Source organism: Equus asinus, chromosome 20 (assembly GCF_041296235.1).
Source record: "Equus asinus isolate D_3611 breed Donkey chromosome 20, EquAss-T2T_v2, whole genome shotgun sequence".
Classification (NCBI taxonomy): Eukaryota; Metazoa; Chordata; class Mammalia; order Perissodactyla; family Equidae; genus Equus; species Equus asinus.
The window spans coordinates 81527048-81545801 of NC_091809.1; the positions used below are offsets into that span (position 1 = coordinate 81527048).

Here is an 18754-nt window from a genome sequence, read left to right on the forward strand (position 1 = left end):
AGCAGTATTCCAGGTGTGTTCTCACCAGAATATGAGAGAAAGAATCCATTATCCTTCCTGCTCCACTTCTCTATATATGCCATCCAAAAATCTCATTAGTATTTTGCTGCCAGACCACATTTTAAACAAATACCTAATTTGCTTTCCACCAGAACCTCCTAAGTATTTACAGGGATTTAAAGTTTTCCACATTTTTTTCTTTGCATTAAAAAAAGAGTTGGATTTTATATCTTCTTTCTCCATTGACCCACCTCCCCTCCCCGAAAACTAAAAAATACAGATGCATAAAAATATTTATTCTTATATAAAAGATATTTAACTGTTGCCATATATTCACAGACATTATTTATGGCAAACTTGCAATTTTATATTACTTGCAAACTTTGTAACAACCTATTGATTTTTTTTCCCTATTCTTAAAGACAAAGTAAATCCCAAGGACAATGAATTTGCTCTTAGAGCAAACTGGAAAAGATCTGGAAATATAAAGAATATCTTCTCCCCCAAAGAACCACCCCAGGAAATCCAGAAAGGTAGCTCTCCTACCTTAATACTACTTTTGTAACAGGACACCTACCAGTAGTGATGTATTCAGCAACTAGTTCTGACTCTACCACAGCAATTGATGGACTCTCAGGAGAATGTCTCTTTTCCTGGGTCATCTGAATAGGCACTGCCATTTGACTCAAGTCAATAGTAGGTTGTCTTGGTTTAGATTCCAATTTTTCCTTTACTGCATAAAAAAGTCAGGGGAAAAGTTAACTTTTATTACAAACAAGTACCAAAACCAGAGTTGTCCATGGGGATAATGAACCAGATCTCTGGGGTGACACACTGGCAGTGACTAAGGAGACAGTAAGTTGAAAAGAAAAAAGCAGACTACTATGTATGGCTGTGGAGTACGCAACTTGTGCAACCATACCCAGCAGCCTAGCAAGAAGGACTCATATGCAGTCAGACTAAAATCTCCCCTATTATCACTAAGCCAGACACCTGGGTCTGTGTCCCTTGTACATACTTCCCTTAGATCATTTCCTTTACCCTCCTTCAAAGTAGTCCCTGGTATTCTTGAGTTTACCAACCTGAAAACAAAGGGTGAATAAGCAGTACACAGCATGATTTGCTCTAGGGCATGCCCACCCAGAAAAGCACAACACAGTGATCAGTTTAATATGATCTATTAAAATTCAAGATGATCTCTAAAGAAGTGTTACAATGTCTTCAATGACTCTTAAAGAATAAAAATTTTCAGTGTTAGGAAAAAATGGCCTTTCTGTTCCTGCAAAAATGTCTTATGGAATGGTCTGGAATCGAGAATGGTTTCCATGGATAGATTTACTTTCTATCTTATCACTTTTTCTACAAAATTTACCCATTCGGTTTCCACCCTCTATAAGGCATTAATGGAAATGGCTGAGTATGTTAAAGACAAGGAGCTGAGGAAATGCCTAAGGCCAAAAATAACACCAACAGAAAGATTAACCAAAGACTTACATTGATTACAAGTATTCTTTGGGTAGTGTGGAATAGATATTATAATAAACAGTAACCAGTAATTAAGTCCACTGAATGATCATTCAGATTATTCCCACCAAGCATATAATGTGACAAAAATCAAAATAATCATTTAAACAAAGAAAGCAAAACAAAACCAAAAGAATACTAAAAGTCACCCCACAAGTAGAGAGGACATTGAACTAAGAATCAAAATACGTGGAATCTCACTCTGACACTAACCAATTGGGTAACCTATCTAGATCTCAGTTTGCTTATCCATAAAATGAAAGGGTGGGATGAGATCATCGCTAAGGTCCCTTAAATACTCTGACAAACTTGGAACCTATTATAATAGGAAAGTCAGTACTATAACTAACACGGTTTTGCCCAGAGTTTAGGTAAAGATATTCAATAACTAGAAATACTGATAGGATCTTGTTAAATGAGTACAGCTTTGCATGGAAGCGCAAGCGGTTAAATTATACAAAGAATATGAAGATAAAATTAAAATAAATTAGAATGCTAGCAAGGCCATTAATGATGTTTTATGACCACAAAACTGCCCCACCAAAATCAAGGAGGACGGCAGGGGCCCTTCAATCTGCCTCCCACTATTCTTGAAGAGAACTGGCAACTCTGCTGCATCTATCCTTGTGCTTAGAGTGATAGACTTACTCCTTTCTGGTGACAAGAGGCAAGAGGACTGTCCATTTCAAGTAGGAAACAGAGAAAAAAGAGCTCTGCCATTTTTTTCTTCTTTCTACTGACTATAATCTACCCATCCTTCAGTACTCCTGTGCCTATCTTAATGAACTGACAAGTAAACAGACTGCACCAATGAATACAGACAAGTCCAGAGGGGGGAAATGTGCTCAAATAATAACAAAGAAAATATAACAGTGGTAGTATTTTAGCACAACCCATCTCTAGAGAAAACATGCTTCATTCAAGTGAGCATGTGAATTCATACCTGTTGTCTGTTGGAGTTCTAACAGAGCTTTGATTGTTGAAGTAGCTGATTGTGATTCACTGGATACATCCTGATAAATTATGGTGGGGCTAGTCTCCATTGCAATCTCATGTTCTGACCAATCCTGACGCCGGGAAGCAATTACATGAACTACAGGCTGGGAATCTGTTTTATATTAGTTAAAAAAAAACAAACCCTATAAACAAAGTTTCTCTTAAAAAAAAACAATTTGTTTTTTTTTAAATCTTTGTATTTACTGTAAACTTCATGCTTTATCTCCCCAAGAAGACTGTAAGCCTCCAGAGGGCATAATGTCTTTTGTGTCTGTATTCACTTATTCATTCATTCATTGATTCAACAAACTGGGCACCTATGTGCCAGAGTCTCTATTTGGCACTGAGGATATAAAGGAGCTCACAGAGTAATCAAAGGATGCTCAAGAAGCACACAATCTGGTTGGGGAGACAGACATGTAAAAAGACAAATTACAATTCAATGTGGTAACTGCTATAATATAGGTGTGCATTTGTGTGTGTGCATGTTTGTAGGTAGAAAGAATAAAATGTTGCAGGAGTTTTATTTTCCCCAATGCACCTGGAAATGTATTCTGTATTACAACCTGAGCATTCAGTCCACAGTTATTGGATGGCTGAATTATTGAAAGGAAATCCTGTCCAGTGACAACAAGAGGGATAGATAATCTAGAAGCAGCATGATATAATAGGACACAAATAACATTTGGAGTTCCAAGTCAGCTTACAGTCCCAGCTCTATCAGTTATTAGCAAGTTGATTCTTTGGGTCTTAATATCATTATTCATAAAATGCCAACAATAAAATTACCTCTCTACCTCACAAGATTTCTGAGGATATAACGAAACGATACATGTAAAAGAGCTTTTAAACTATGAAGGACAAGAGAAATGTTGTTGTTGTGGTGGTAGTGGCCTGAAAGTTCTCAATTCTAAGACTTTTTATTAATTTGAAAACAAATTACAGCCCTAATTCAAAGCTTATTATATTCATGCTATACAGGTATGCACGTAAATACTAAATGTGCATCAAATCAAGCAACAAATTTTTTATTGAATTTTCCATTTACAGAATAAGCAGGTTGGACTAGACTACTGTTAAGTCCCTAAACTCCTTTGTCCAAGACGCTACACAGGAAATCATGTGGGATATAAAGGCATGAACCCTACTCCCAAGTTTAGATTATAGTGGAAGAGACGTAAAATAAAGATACACACAAAGCTTTTTATTTGGGGGTAAAATCAAATGATTAGGGCAAATAAGACAAACAAAAAGAAAGAAAAACACTGCTTTGAATTGGAATGGTCAGTGAAAGCATCACAGAAGAATGAAAAGCATTCGTGTAGCCCAAAAAACAAGAATAATTACAACATAAGTTCAACCTTCTATAAATCTTATACTTTTGAAAACCACAAAGTTGTCCAAAAAGGTTGGGGCAGGGAGAATAACTCTTCAAAAACAACAGCCTTCCCAAAGAAAACAAAATCAATATACAAGAGATCTGAAATTTTAAATTACCATTAAAAAACTGTATCTTCCCCTCAAAAACACTGGGTAGGATATATGCCACACCAGGAATGTATAATTTCCATTAAACTTCCAAAAAAATCTAGATTGAAGAACATTATCCTGCAATATCAAATGCCATTCGAAGCATATAACAGTTTTTCTTTACTCACTCTAAGCAGATATATAGAATTCAAACTTAAGAGAACTGATTATATTAGGGAATCATTCTCTCCACATAACCTAAGTTCTCAAATTTAGGAAATTCTCATAATGACACTGCTACCCCCTGGTTAGGTGAGAGGACCTTTAGGTAATGACTGTGCAACCCAACTCTATAAGATATACTGAACATCCAGAAGAAAGTAAGGATTGCATTTGTAGAAAGGTAAGGTAGAAAGAGACTGGAAAAAGAAAACAAATTTCCACATGGGAGCCCTATGAGAGACATCACCCCAAATAACATCACCCTGTAGGGACCGGGCAGATGGCTCACTCTTTCTGCCCATACTCAGAAAGAGTAGCTGACCATCACAAAGTATCACTGCAGCAACGCCAACAGCTGTGACACAGAACAAGAGCATGAACCTACATGTTCCTTGAGTGACTTTCTCTCTACTGCTGGCTTATGCTTAGACTGAAGAAATCTACGGCCTATCAAGTCTGATGCGGGGATCAGAGTACAAGGACTGAGACACAGGAGCCTGATCACAAAGTACCGTTCGATTATGCAGTGTGCATCCACCTAGACATCCCTATCTCTCTTGAGGAAGGTGGATTGCTGATCCTCAGTTATCTTCCCCCACAGGTCATTTAACAAATACTTATTGGACATCTACTACATGTTAGGTAGTAGAGATACACACTGTACTGTTATAGTCAAAGACAGACTGAGGCATCTCTATGGAAGAATATTTCCTGTGTCTTTATTATAAAAGGCCTATATCATACTCTCATAGAATTGTAAGACCTCTTGGCTAGAGAATCTAAAAGTTCGTCTAACACCATCATCAATCCTATGCATAAATCTTCACAACAATATTCCTGCTGGTCCAGAAACTCCAGCATCAGAGAACTCACTACTTTCCAAGACAGTTTCCTTCCCTCTCTGCACAGTTATGACAACTGGAAAAATTTCTTATATACACTGGAAATAGGTCTTCCTGTGACTTCTACCCAATGGTTCTAGTTTCCATCCATGTTTCCACAAAGACCAATTCTTTTCCCTCTTTCATATCACAGTCCTCAAGATAACTGACAACAGCTCTCATGTCCCTTCCAACTCAACCCTCATCTCCTCTTCTCCGTAATAAATCTCCTCTCTCCACCAACTATTCCTCGTATAAATGATTCCCAGACGTCTTACAGATCTAAACTATCTCTTTTAAACTAAACCCAAGATGTCTATATCCCTTCTATGATGTAACATGTACCTTCTCCCTGAAGTATTGTCATAAAGCCCAAGGCCTTCACGGTATTTAACTGCCTAGACAGCATTGCCCCAAATATTCCAGAGAACTTTAGCTCCTCAAGATGTTCTGCAAAAGAATGGTTCCATGTCAAAAAAGCTGGGGAGCGTTTAACATTATATACTCCATTCTTCATCTTTCACAATATATATTAGCACATAATGGCTCTGAAAAGTTCTGTAATAAGTATGTTTTGCTCAACCTGGATTCATTCCCCACCCTCACCATGATCTACTGAGATCATGAAACTTCTGGGAAAATCATTCTAGAAACCAAGTTGTGGCCTACTTAAAGCAATGTCTTTAGAGAATGCATTTTTGTATTTGCCTCATGCCTTGATCCATCCTTAAACCCCTACCCTTGGTTTTATCCCCTTATACTCTTCCATTTTACTTCCTATAATCTTATATTCTATCTAATCCACCTTAAAACTTTTTAGAAATAAATAGAATATAAATAAATAAACTTTCAATATTTTTCTTTTTTTTAAAATCTGGAACCCAGTAAGGCTAGCCTTTTCCCAAGTGAGAAAGGGAAAAAAAGAAGATCCAATTAGGAAGGAAAGCTCAGGAGCTGTGGAAGGGATATGGCCCAAACTTCAGTAAGTGGCTCAGACAAGTGTAGTCTTGATCCGTTAGGCTTGGTCATCTAGCTATATACCAATATCTAAAAATACTCATACTCCAGGTGTACCACATAAAACGCCCACCTGCATGGTTGGGGGGAGACCCCAGAAAGGAAACATTTTGGACTCAGGCAATAACAATAAGTTTATAAGGCTGAAGCTTAATCCTATGTCACAGTTATTATGGTTGCTGTTTTGCTGTTTGTTAATTCAGTGAAACTTTTACTAAATGTCTACTTAGGCTAGTTAACCTCTTTGCTAAATAGTGGATATATAGAGATGAATATGAGCCTTGCTCTTGAGAAGTTAGTAGCCAAGTGGAAAAGAAAACATAATAAACCAACAATCAAAAAGTACAAAATAAAATGATCAATGATAAAAGAACCGGTAGTACAAAGCAAGTTTGGAAGCATAGTGTAGAAGGAGTGATGAACATTCCCAGGGTGATCAAGGAAAGTGTCACAGGTGAAGATGAAAACCTCTATTCTAGCCTGTGAGGCAACAGTTCAGGAACAAAGTATAGGCCTAAACTGCTCCTTCTTGAGGGTGGCAGAAGGTGGGGAAAGTTTAGAAACAACAAGCAGAATCAAGAAATTCCCATGGTATAAAAGACATCCTTATTCCAGTACTTGTGTAAGGAAAGTCGCCAGAAAAAGGATCTGACATCAAGAAAAGGTTAATTCTTTCTTACAGCAGAATGTCAACTATCAAATGTATAAAGAATAATGGACTTCAGAAAATCATCAATGGATGCTCAAACTAGTAGATAAATGTTTGATGAGAAATACGTTATTTGTATAGTCTCAAAGTATTTCCCCACAAATTACTATTAATCTCAAAGGGAAATATAGTAACTCTGTAATGCAAAAAACAGGAAAACATCACCTTAACCAAGTGATGAACATTAACATCATCAATATTGAGACAAACTGACATCATGTACCTCTTGATAAGATAGAACTAAGGATATAACCTCCCATCTGTGGAATTCCTACTGAATCTAATCATGAGGAAACATCAGACAAAACCATATTGCAGAATATTCTATAAAGTAACTGATCTATACTCTTCAAGAATGTCAAGATCAAGAAACACAAAGAAAGGCTGAGGGACTATTCCAAGTTAAAGGAAAATAAAGAGCAATAGCAATTAAATGCAACTAACAGCAATGCATGGTCCTGAATTGGAATGTGGACTGGGGAAAACTGTAAAGAACATTATTGGACAGTTGATGACATTTGAATGGATTGCAGATTACAGAATTCTAATGTTAAATTTCTTGATTTTGATGACTGTACTTGAGTTATGAAGAGACTAACTCTTAAGAAATACAAACCTACAAATTTAAGTATTTCGGGGTAAAGGACATGATATCTACAACTTTCTCTCAAATGGTTAAGAAACTTAAAAGTTATAAACACCGAGGAAAGGAGAGCAGAAAGAGAATCAACAACAAAGCAAATAGGGAAAAATGTAAACAAGTGGTGAATCTAAGACTTTACACAGGAGTTCTTTTAACTCTTATAACCTTTTCGTGAATTTGAAATTACATTAGAAGAAAAAGTTACCTAAAAGGGCAGGGGCTAAACACCACACAAGCAATATAAAGGAAAAACGGACTGCTATGTAGTACTTACATTCCCAGTAGATATGACCCTCACGTATTTTGCAAACCAGTGTGATCTTAGACTGACCAAAACCTTTATCCCTTCCTCTTTAAATCATAGCATACATATTCCCAGCCCCTTGTCTTTGTGAGAATGTACTAAGGAGCTATACAAGGATAGCGGGGGGAGAGGCAAATGTAGATTATAAAAACTGGCTTGATAGTTAACCATATCAGACATTCCTATTCTGAATTGTGAAATTTTTCTGTATTACAGAATATTTTTAAAAGAAGTAATAAGTGATAAAAGATACAGAATAAATAAAAATAGAGGAAGGCATGTATAATAACAGATTGAAGAGCAAAAAATCTTACACTCAATCACTTCCAAAAATAGCCAAACTTTTGCCCCATTCTTAGAATGAAAACTGAAGACTCACTAATGAAATGGCATGTTTGGGAAGTAATGATTGGCTTACGGCTCCCCTAGGAAAAGACTATCAATTTCAAAAGATAACCTGAGATTATGTATATATAGACATCTATTGTTTGTCCCCCTTTTAGCACTAACTCACAAGCTAAACATTTTACCTGCCTTCTATGAAAATAGCCAGCCCTGGTGGTCTAGTGGTCAAGATTTGGCACTCTCACCACTGTGGCCTGTGTTCATTTCCCGGTCAGAAAATGACACCACCCATCTGCGGGTTGTCATACTGTGGCAGCTGCCTGTTGCTGTGATGCTGAAGGCTACACCACCAGTATTTCAAATACCAGCAGGGTCACCCATGGTGGACAGTTTTCAGCGGAGCTTCCAGACTAGGACAGACTAGGAAGAAGGACATGGCCACTCGCTCCAAAAAACCTGTGGCTGTGAAAACCCTATGAACAGCAGTGGAGCACTGTCTGATATAGCACCAGAAGGTGAGAGGATGGCACAAAAAGACTAGACAGGGTTCCATACTACTGTATACACGGTTGCTAGGAGTCTGAATCAACTTGACAGCAATAACAACAACTGTGAAAATATTTTTCAAGAAGGGAAAAAGGCTAGTATTATTCAAGAAACTGCAGACAAAAATAAAAGAGGAAAAGCAGCTGATGTCTTGAACTAACAACGGAATCTATAAATATCAAATCAGTAACTCCAAAAGAAATAAGAGAATAAGCATCACTCCACTGTAACTAGCACATAAACTGATCCATAATCAATATAGAATGATAAAGTGAATCTAAGCAAAGTGATTCAGAAAATACTACCATCATTGATAATATGCTGAAGAAAACGATCCACTTTCTAAAATGAGCACCATATTGTTTTTCTGTTAAAATCAAAATTTATATTTACTTTTAATTGATGAGTTTTCAACCATTTCAAATGCCGCATCCTTTGTGAAGCTTTCTCATCGTCTTCTCACTGGAGTGTGAACTTTCAGTCTTTGGCATTTTTCTGTTTATTACTAATACAATTCTTACACTAAAGTAGAACATGTATTTTTTTTTTTAATCCCCTCTTTTGGATTTTAAGCTCCTACAGGGCAAGAACTGTATTTTACTCAATCTTTCTAGGGTCTAGTACAATGCTTAGTACATAGCATAAACTAATAAATGTCCAATAGAATTACCTGAGTAATCAGCAATTTGAACCATGTAAGACTAATCTGGGAAGACTCCTCTGAAGAGTTAAAATAATAAATGTTTACACAATATGAAGAATCTGTATTAGAAAAGTGAAGGTGCTATGAAAGCACTCCAGAGAGAAGAATGGAGAGGTAAAGAGAAGAAATGGAGTGAGTGAGAAATGATCAAGGGAAGATAAACAGCTTTGCTTAGATGGATCAGAGTGTATAAGGATAGACATAAATATACCACCTGACAATAAAGGTGGTTAAGCTAACTGATACACAGGAGTACAAGATTTGTAGAAGGTCTCAAAGTTTACGATCATGAGTTTATTTCAAGAGGCTTCCTAGAAGAACAACATAATTAACACAGCACTGAGGACAAAGAGCTTCCCTACTATGGTGTCTGACTTCATAGCTCCTTCCTTATAATTAGGACAATCATAAAATTATCATCTAAACTGGCACACCTTTGAGAGTGAAAGGGAATAATATTAACAACTATGCTAGAAGAGACGTAAACCAGGCCTTGTCCCATGCAAACTGCAATGTATGGGCAACCCACTTATAGCCTACCTTGGTTCTTTCTCAAGGTTCAGCAACAACGAGCAAACAGTGTATTCACTTTTTTGCATACTTCTACTACTTACCCAAAGCAAACAGGGTGGATCACAGCTCTATCCAGTTTGCTAATACCTCTCTGTCAAAATCATCATCTCAAGTTACCAATTACTTGATGAATATATGCCATGCAGAAAAGGAATGGGAAGCCTTACCAAAAGCAAAACTTCAGCTCACTGCTTACATATCAAACAAAAGAAAACAAAACCAAAAGGAGTGACAAATCAAAGCACACATTTGTCTGAAATCCCTAGACACAACTACTTTGGAACTAGGGCACTATTGTCAGCAGTAATTACATAAATCAGAAGTCAAATGGACCTTACCTTGGGAACTTTGGGAGGACTCCGTAGAAGAGGAACTACTATCTGTGTAACTCTGCGCTTCTTCTTTTCCCTCCTGAATAGATGAATTACCAGCCTCTGCCACCCTGGATGCTTGCTGTAATGTTTCTGTGACCAGCTGCCTTGTTTGCTCACTAACAACTGTGGCTTGAAACGTCACTGGTTTGGGTTTAATAAGAACCTAGAAGAAAAGCAGAAATAGACCCAGTTTAAATTTTAGAGCACTATTTAAAATGCTAAACTTCTAGGTCATAAACTAATATTTTCCTGACATGGAAAACAGCATTCTGTATGTTTATTATGCTTTGGGCATAGCATTGTTCATCAAAGATTAATTTAATCTATGAATAAATTATAGTCAAGCCACATACAATGTTTAAAGTGGTACATGCCAGATTGCAACAGCCATGATTCTGCTAAGAGCCTTTGCTCCTGTTTTTGACTTCAGGAGTCATTTTACAACCTGTAGGCTATATAGTAGCATGATAGCCATGAGCTAAGGATGGCAGAAAAGAAAGACACAAGAAGTCTAGATTCCTAGTGGAATTTCTGAGCCACAAAATAACAGTCCAGGATTTCCTCCCTCTAAACATTAAGTAACATAATAAAAATCAAACCCTAATTTGTTTAAGCTACTGTTGTTTGGGTTTCTTTTCATTAGTAACCAGATGAAATTCCTAATTGACATAATTGCACAAAGTAAACTTGCTTGGGACCTAAGTCATCTTTGAATAAATCCCCAGAGGAATAGTGATTTACATAACTATTAGAAGCAATATGGAATATGTGGTAGATCAACTCCCAGCAGGTCAAAACCATAGATACAAAAACAAGTGAAATGGGAAAAAATTTTCAAACTGAACCATTCCACTTCAAAATTTGGACTCTAGGAGGTGACTTCAATTGGGTGCACAGAATAAAAATGTTAACTCACCACATTTATTTTTTATTTCTCCCCATCAAGATTCTAAACCTTTTCAGACTCTTATATTAGTCACCCATTTCCAAGAATTCAAGAATGAAAACATAGGTTATACTATGACTTAGATAATGGAGCAAATGAAATTGTTACAGTTGAAACTTAAGGCAATTTGGACTTATTTCCAATCACAAAACTTATTTGTTTAGATATATAAACTATTTAGCTGTGATTCTGAGGGAACTGTTTCTAAAGGCAAATTATCAGTTTAGAGGTAAATTAATATCTTTTACAAAAATTCTAGGATAGCATTTCTCAACCATATTCTTAGAAAAGAAGTTAAAGCACCTGCAAATAAACAATAAGATAGCAACATAAGATGAATCCTGAGCCTAACTGTCCCAGGTAAATTTCCAGAAAAGTTCCCTTATCTTCTATTGGTTGAAAAATGAACAGACCTCTAGCTTCTCCATTATTTAGGTTTCAAGTAAAACAAATTTTATAAGTAAATAAAGTGCTGTCAAAAGCCATATTAGCTTATAAAAAATAAATATTTTCCTCTGAGAGATTCTGAATAACTACCACCCTCCTTCAACCATCTACTTCTCAAGTAACAATATATACCTTCAGCAAATTTTATTCCAAGGTGATTCTTTTCCCTAATCTTTGCTCATGATATGACACAAATATTTAGATATCAAAAAAAGAAGTACTGAAAAAAGAAACACAGGTTTTGAAAATAGATGATATAGACCTTCAGTCATAACTTTTAACAATCTGATTTTTTTTTAAAGATTTTATTCTTTTCCTTTTTCTCCCCAAAGCCCCCAAGTACATAGTTGTATATTCTCTGTTGTGGGTCCTTCTAGTTGTGGCATGTGGGACACTGCCTCAGCGTGGTTTGATGAGCAGTGCCATGTCCACACCCAGGATTCGAACTAACGAAACACTGGGCCGCCTGCATCGGTGCGTGTGAACTTAACCACTCGGCCACGGGGCCAGCCCCAACAATCTGATTTTTTAAACATTACTGATCTTTTCATTCAAATTTCTACCTTGGAATTTTAGGAATGTGAAATATACCAGAATCAAGAAAAATCACCATATCTTATTGCATACCTGTGTTTTCCCTTGCTGCCCATAAACAATTTTTGTTGGGATGATTTTAGCTGCTGGTTGTACTGTGGAACCTATTCCTTTTGGTTGAGTTACAATCATTTTGGTGATAGGTCTTGTAGCAGTGATAATAGCTGGCTTTGCTCCTGTTGGCACCGTCTGAATAGTCTTTTCTCCCTAAATTGAAGTCAGCAAATATATGAGATTTATATGCATTTAAATGATAAAAACTACCCTTTTACTAAAAAAATCACAGAAAGATTTTCCCAGGGTGACAGGAAAGGACTGTAAATTATACACAAAGTACAATGATCAAGTATCAAAAATCCTAGACTTAGTTGAAATGATCGCAGGAGACATCTGACCAACTTTCTGTCCAAAGAAGACATTATTTCCTGATGAGTGAATTTTTAAAAATTACCTTACATAAGAACATTTATTATTCTGTCCCATTCATAGAATACACATATTAAAATAGTCAGAAAATTGTGGAAGAATATATACTAAAATGTTAAGAATAATTATCTCTAAGAGTTGGTATTATAGGTCTTGCTTGCCTACATTCATCTTTATTTTCTAATTTATCTGAAATAAACATTTATGTAATAAAAAAAAAACTAATGTGCATTATACCAATAGCTAAATGTGTACTTTCAAAATAAACTTCCTAAGTTCCCCAAATATGAAATTCTAAGAATATACAGCAGAATATCTATGTGAAAAAGTATGGGCAAGAGATGAAATCAGCAGAAATATTAACATTCCTTCTGAGGTTACAAGGGAAATTATGAAGGAAAAATTTAGGACATTTCCCACATTTTACTACTAGTATGTTACTAATATCACTTTAGTCTATTAACTAGATAACTTAAGCCCATTAACTTTTCACCATTTTCTCCATTTTCATCTGCTTTTTCTTAAGCACTATTCTGTGGTCATTTATAGAGTCAATACCTGAGCTTAACTAAATTAAATGAAAATACAGTGATTTTACTAAATTGTTAGAATTAAAAAAATTAAAATCCATAAAATTAAGAAAGGATCTGAAATTTTTCACCTTATCAGTTTTTCTTAATTTTTAGTCATTATGATCTAAATGTGTGGCCATTTAAACTTAGCAGCCAGTAAAAACAAGAACCCAGGTGAGCTGGCAAAAAGGTAATCACTCTATGAATTTAGAGCTGAATATGATGACAAAAATCACAAGTTTAACTACCTGCTGTAATCATCTAAGGAAAACATGAAGTGTCTGCCATCACGTGATTACTTATTTTAATACAGTTAAACACTCTTCACAGCAGCATTTCTGGAAATAGCTCAAGTTCATTTGCGAAGAGCTGCTAGTTTGCAAGTGGGCATGTCTATCTATTAAATAGCTGGGTGGGCCGTATCCAACTTTAATGACCCATTCAACGCTGATCAAAACCAACTAGCAGGGTATTTTTTGAAAAAGCTCTTCTAATGCATGTGTGTGAGCAGGCACAGGTGACCAAGTTGTGAGTACAGGTGCATGTACATATGTGGTGAAGAGGATGGTGTTATACTGTGATCTGCTTGTTTTACTATCACTTCCTGTGTCAAACTATTGCTACTAGATATATATCTAGCAGCTAGTATTCACTTGTGACTCTGAGATTTATGTGACCATAGGACCTAGGGTACATGGTATCCTCTCTTATTTATCAAGTTCTATAAAATTACAAACCAGACTTTAAAGGGTTCTGAAAATCTGAATTCTAATCCTGGCTTTACTTTTGGCTTACTATGTAAACTCAGGCTAGGAACAATCTATGTTTTCCAACGTATGAAAAAAATCTAATGCTGGAGCCCTACCAACATTGTAAAGACTATGATGCCTATGAAGCCACTAGAGATCTACTACAATGCAGTATAGCATTCTTTTTTCTAGCAAAGTAGGGACATTACTAAGCCTAAATAATTAATTACCAAGAACAATGACAATAAGAGTAAAACCATTTGTTGAGGACTTCCTATGTGCCAGGCACTGTCTTAAGCACTTTCAAAAGAGCTACCAGTTACTGAACAAACTCACTGGTAGAGATCATCCTCCTCAAAGTACAAATGAAGAAATTACAGATGAGAGAAGTTGAATAAGCCAAAGTCAAACAACTACTATACTGAGAGACAAAAACCAGGTTTGTCTAACTCCAAACCTCTTAACAACTGCCTTCAGAACTATAAATGAATCTGTTATTTTTTTTTACTAGCTCAAAGAGATAAAACTGAAAAGTAACAAATCCCTGTCACTTAATTTAGTCTTACTCCCAAATATTTCTCTTTGCTCAGCCTTAGCCAAATACTACGTTGGTATCTACTGGCCATAAGCAGGAATAAAACTGTCCTCTAACAGAGATCTTCCTGTAGGTAAGGCAGTGGCATCCGTCATCTGGACCAAGCCAAACATCTAAACCATGCTCATAAGCAACCTAGCTATGAAAAACATGTTTTAGAAATTACTGTGAAAAATGGCATCAATAGGTGGTGTTTTTACAGTTATTACATCACAGTAGTGGTAAACCAAGCCATTCTGGCCATTACGGGGTTAGGAAGTCCTTAGGCAAATATTTGGATAGCTGGTCTTTAAAATCCTCAACGGATTGCTGAGTCTGCAGTTCAAGCTCTTACTTACTCCAGCATTTAGCAATGTTGTGACAACGTTTTTGCCCGGGAGGCCTTGAATGGTCGTTCCTTTTCCTGTAGTCTTTTGCACAACAATCACATTGGGCTTGGAAGTCATTGGGATTGTAGTGATTTTGGTAGTCGTTCCTTAGAGAAGGGGGGAGAAAAGGAGGCCTGAGTTAAGGACTAGTGATATTTGGTTATTTCTGTTTATGTTGTACACAGTTAATACATGTAGTCAGTCATCCCTAGATGACGTGAAGGCTGTCATGAGGATGAAAATGAAGGCCTGGAATCGTAAATTACAAGTTGTCCCAGAATGAGAGAACATTAAGAAGAATTGAATCTTGCAGCAGTCATCTTTCTGGAACCTGAGGACCTACACAGCAAACTGAGAATCTAAAAAGATCACTATTAGTTTCCCCATCAATATTTTTCTCCTGACTACTTAATTGGAACAAATCAGAATCTCGATTCCATGACAAGTATTTCCCCTAAACCCAGTATTATATCTATGTGACTAGTGGTATGGTGAAACTCTTCAAAAAAAGAACATAAGAAAGAGGTAAATACTTATCAAAATTCACATAACACTACACTCTGGAGAAAACGTATGAAAATAAATAAGCCATGTATTTTTGTCTGTGATCAAAAAAGAGAAAACAAACACTCACTCACAGATTAAACGTGCACTCTGGTGACTTGCAGCACTCGGGGCAGTCTGAGGTGACACTCTAATTTATAAATTTATATTTTCAACCATTGAGATCTACTTAGTAGATCCATTATCTATTGATTCAAACATATTATCTCACCCTCTTTCCCACATCCCTCCACAATGTGCTTCTCTTCTACCTATCAAATCTACCTACCTATCAAATTTATACCTTATATTCTTCTAATTGTCCAACTTGGAAATCCTTATGCAAATCTCTGATTCTCGCCTTCTCTTCACTCTCTGTATCCCCAACAAAATGAAAGCCCCTTGAGCTCCACACTGTATCTTTTCATGTCACTGATTCCTCAGTGCTTAGCACATAGTATATGGCAATTACTCAGTAATAGTTGTTCAATGAGTATGTGAATGAACTCAATTTGTCACCAACCTATGTCTTCTTTCAAAATTTTACCCATGTCAACTCAACAGACAGACCCTCATCTTTTCTGGCTTCCCATATTTTCTATTTCAAGTTCCTCTATCATACAAATAGCTCTGATGGTCTCTGTCACATCAAACATCCTAAAAAAACTAATTTCATCATGTCAAGAACCCAGAACATGTGAAACTGGTCAAAAACCTTCCTAATCTCTGTTGTAACTTCCTAATCCCTATAGTAATCCCCTAGTTCTAACTTCCCCTCTTGAGTTTCAAAATCCTTTATGATCTGGCCCTTAATCTACCAATTTTATCTTATTTGTTCCTACTCCACAATACACACCATGAACTCTAGTCTAACAAGTAACTTCTTTACTATACGGCTTCCTATTACCAACCACACAAAACCCAAACTCCTCTGCTTAGCTTTCCAGGTTCCGTCAGACTTTAATTTTGAGGATTATCCAGATACCTCTCCTTCAGTGTGCTGGTTTCCACATTGGTGCTTGAGGATACCAATCTCAATGCTACTTTTGTGCCTGTAATTTCCTCTGTCTACGAAAACAGGCAAGTCATTTTTCTTTTATAGGCTTGCATATCATTTATCAGATGACTAAGCACAAAACAGCTACTCATTAAAAACAGGACTGATTAATATATTCTCAAGAAGAAAAATTAAAATTCTATTATTTTCTACTGGAAAATCTTAGCATTTCTTACTAGAGTTTTAGAAATAAGATTGTACTAAGAATAAGAATATTCTAATTATATGTCAGTTTTTGGCAATCTTGTTAAAATATCTTTATATCTGCCGTCATCTAACGTCTCACTAGCCCATGGTAACACACTCAGGTTACATAAAAAAGCACTTTTATCTATAGAACAGCTTCTAAATGTTTTTCCACTTTACCTTTAGTCCCTGAATAGTGAGCTGTTAAGAGCCACAAAAACAAAAATCAACTTTAACTCTTAATTAACTCCAAACCCTCATATGCGATTATGATGCCTCCTTTGATAATGCAGCCTCACCAAATATTTGGTTAATAAAAAAGTGTTTTTAGAAAGTAAACATTAAAAACTACCTCAAGAAAATGTAAACTATGCTTTAACTCTAGGACTACTTTTTGGACAAAACTTGCTTAACAAGTGAATTATATCTACGAAAATGTCTAATCATTTCCATGACAGACGTGTGTCAATTTACGAGACAGGTGCAAACCAAGTTTATCAGCTTAACAAAATTGGGGAGGGGGGACTGTTAGAAAACAGAAGAAAAAGGCATAGCATGAGGAAAAGTAAGTACAGCATTATATTAAAATAGAATACAATTTATGACGAGAATCAGCAAATTATAAAAGTCTAAAATTCCAGTGAGAATGTTTCTGTATCTCAGGTGATACCTATGTTATATTGAAGAAAGACATATTACTCATCTTTTTAAAAAGGTCTTCCTCTGTGCTTCCATAGTATTCAGTCTATAGTTCTCATGTTAGAAGAGAAGATATACAAGTCCATTTGTTTAGCATTCTTTAGGGCAGAGAATGCAGCACATGTACATCCCTAGGTATCACAGCAACCAGCCCAGTGTCTGCTTTATACCATAGCAAAGAACCCACCTCTATATACAGTCTTTACTTACAAAGAGTCAAGATACAATGGGTGCAAATAACTGTGAATCACATTTGGATCATGGGCTATGATACGGATGCATTTCAGAGATTCCTATTTAAAAATAAGATGCCCATAAAAGTCTGAGCATCATGGCAGGGAGGCTTAAAGAATGCAAATTTACTGGCCTAGATTTTACTATTCACAGATTCTTAAATCACTCTGACAATCCTGGTCTTTTGGGTAATGTTTTACATTGCTTTGCTCAAAGAATGAGCGAATGAATGAATGAAAAATATATAAACACTAGCTCCTTGCCTGGACACTGTACTAAGATCAAGAGAATCAAAATCAAGTCTTGCCATTGTCACAGGTTCTCATGTCCTTAGAGGCAAGACAATCAGTTCATCTCTGGTGGAGCCAATCTTCTGCTTATATAAACAGGCATGATTCTTTAACCAATCCTCAATGAAGCTCACAAAAAAATTTACATATCTGATAGTTCTGTTCGACTGAGTTAAATAACTGCAAAAACAGTCAGGCCTTCCATTTAATTGCTTACTCTAATAAAAAGAAAAACCTGACCTTTCTAGAAAGCACTCTGGAAGCATGAACTTGCCTTCTAGGATATTATACGAAGGAAGAACTTCACATAATTTATGTATAATGATGTTCATCACAGGATTATTTATAACGACAAAAAAATTCTAAGCAACCTAAAACATTCAACAATGAGAAAATGGCTAAATCATGGTACATCATATGAGGGAACACTGCGTAGCCATTAAGTGGGGTCAGGGGAGGTTTCAAAATATATTTAGTGGAATGGGAAATAATATTATCATATGAAAAAAGGATAACTGATTAGATTAAATCTCAACTTAATTTTAAAAAATATATACACACATTTATCAAAAAAATTAATAGAAAAAGGACTAAATGGAAATATTACACTTAAATTTTAACATATTTCTCTGGATGGTGAAAATTATAAATTTTTAATTTTCTTTGTACCTTTCTGTATTTTCCAAATTCCCCACAATGAGGGATTTTTTCTTTTTTAAAGCCTTATTCTTGGAGCTAGAT

At 36.0% G+C, this 18754-nt stretch overlaps 1 protein-coding gene across 39 annotated transcripts in view; it reads right to left on the reverse strand.

Annotated features, from left to right (window-relative positions):
• EMSY (EMSY transcriptional repressor, BRCA2 interacting) overlaps positions 1 to 18754 on the reverse strand; it is a 97206-nt gene that overhangs the window by 13503 nt on the left and 64949 nt on the right. For 29 of the 39 annotated variants that reach the window (XM_070490651.1, XM_070490643.1, XM_070490638.1 and 26 more), the window contains 5 exons: positions 14975 to 15111; positions 12328 to 12501; positions 10272 to 10470; positions 2468 to 2632; positions 578 to 733 (listed from right to left, as the gene is read on the reverse strand). In XM_070490651.1, the coding sequence (XP_070346752.1) occupies positions 578 to 733; positions 2468 to 2632; positions 10272 to 10470; positions 12328 to 12501; positions 14975 to 15111 (831 nt within the window). The remainder of the gene's footprint in view (positions 1 to 577; positions 734 to 2467; positions 2633 to 10271; positions 10471 to 12327; positions 12502 to 14974; positions 15112 to 18754) is intronic. The other 10 variants (XM_070490640.1, XM_070490636.1, XM_070490645.1 and 7 more) reach the window with 2 other exon arrangements.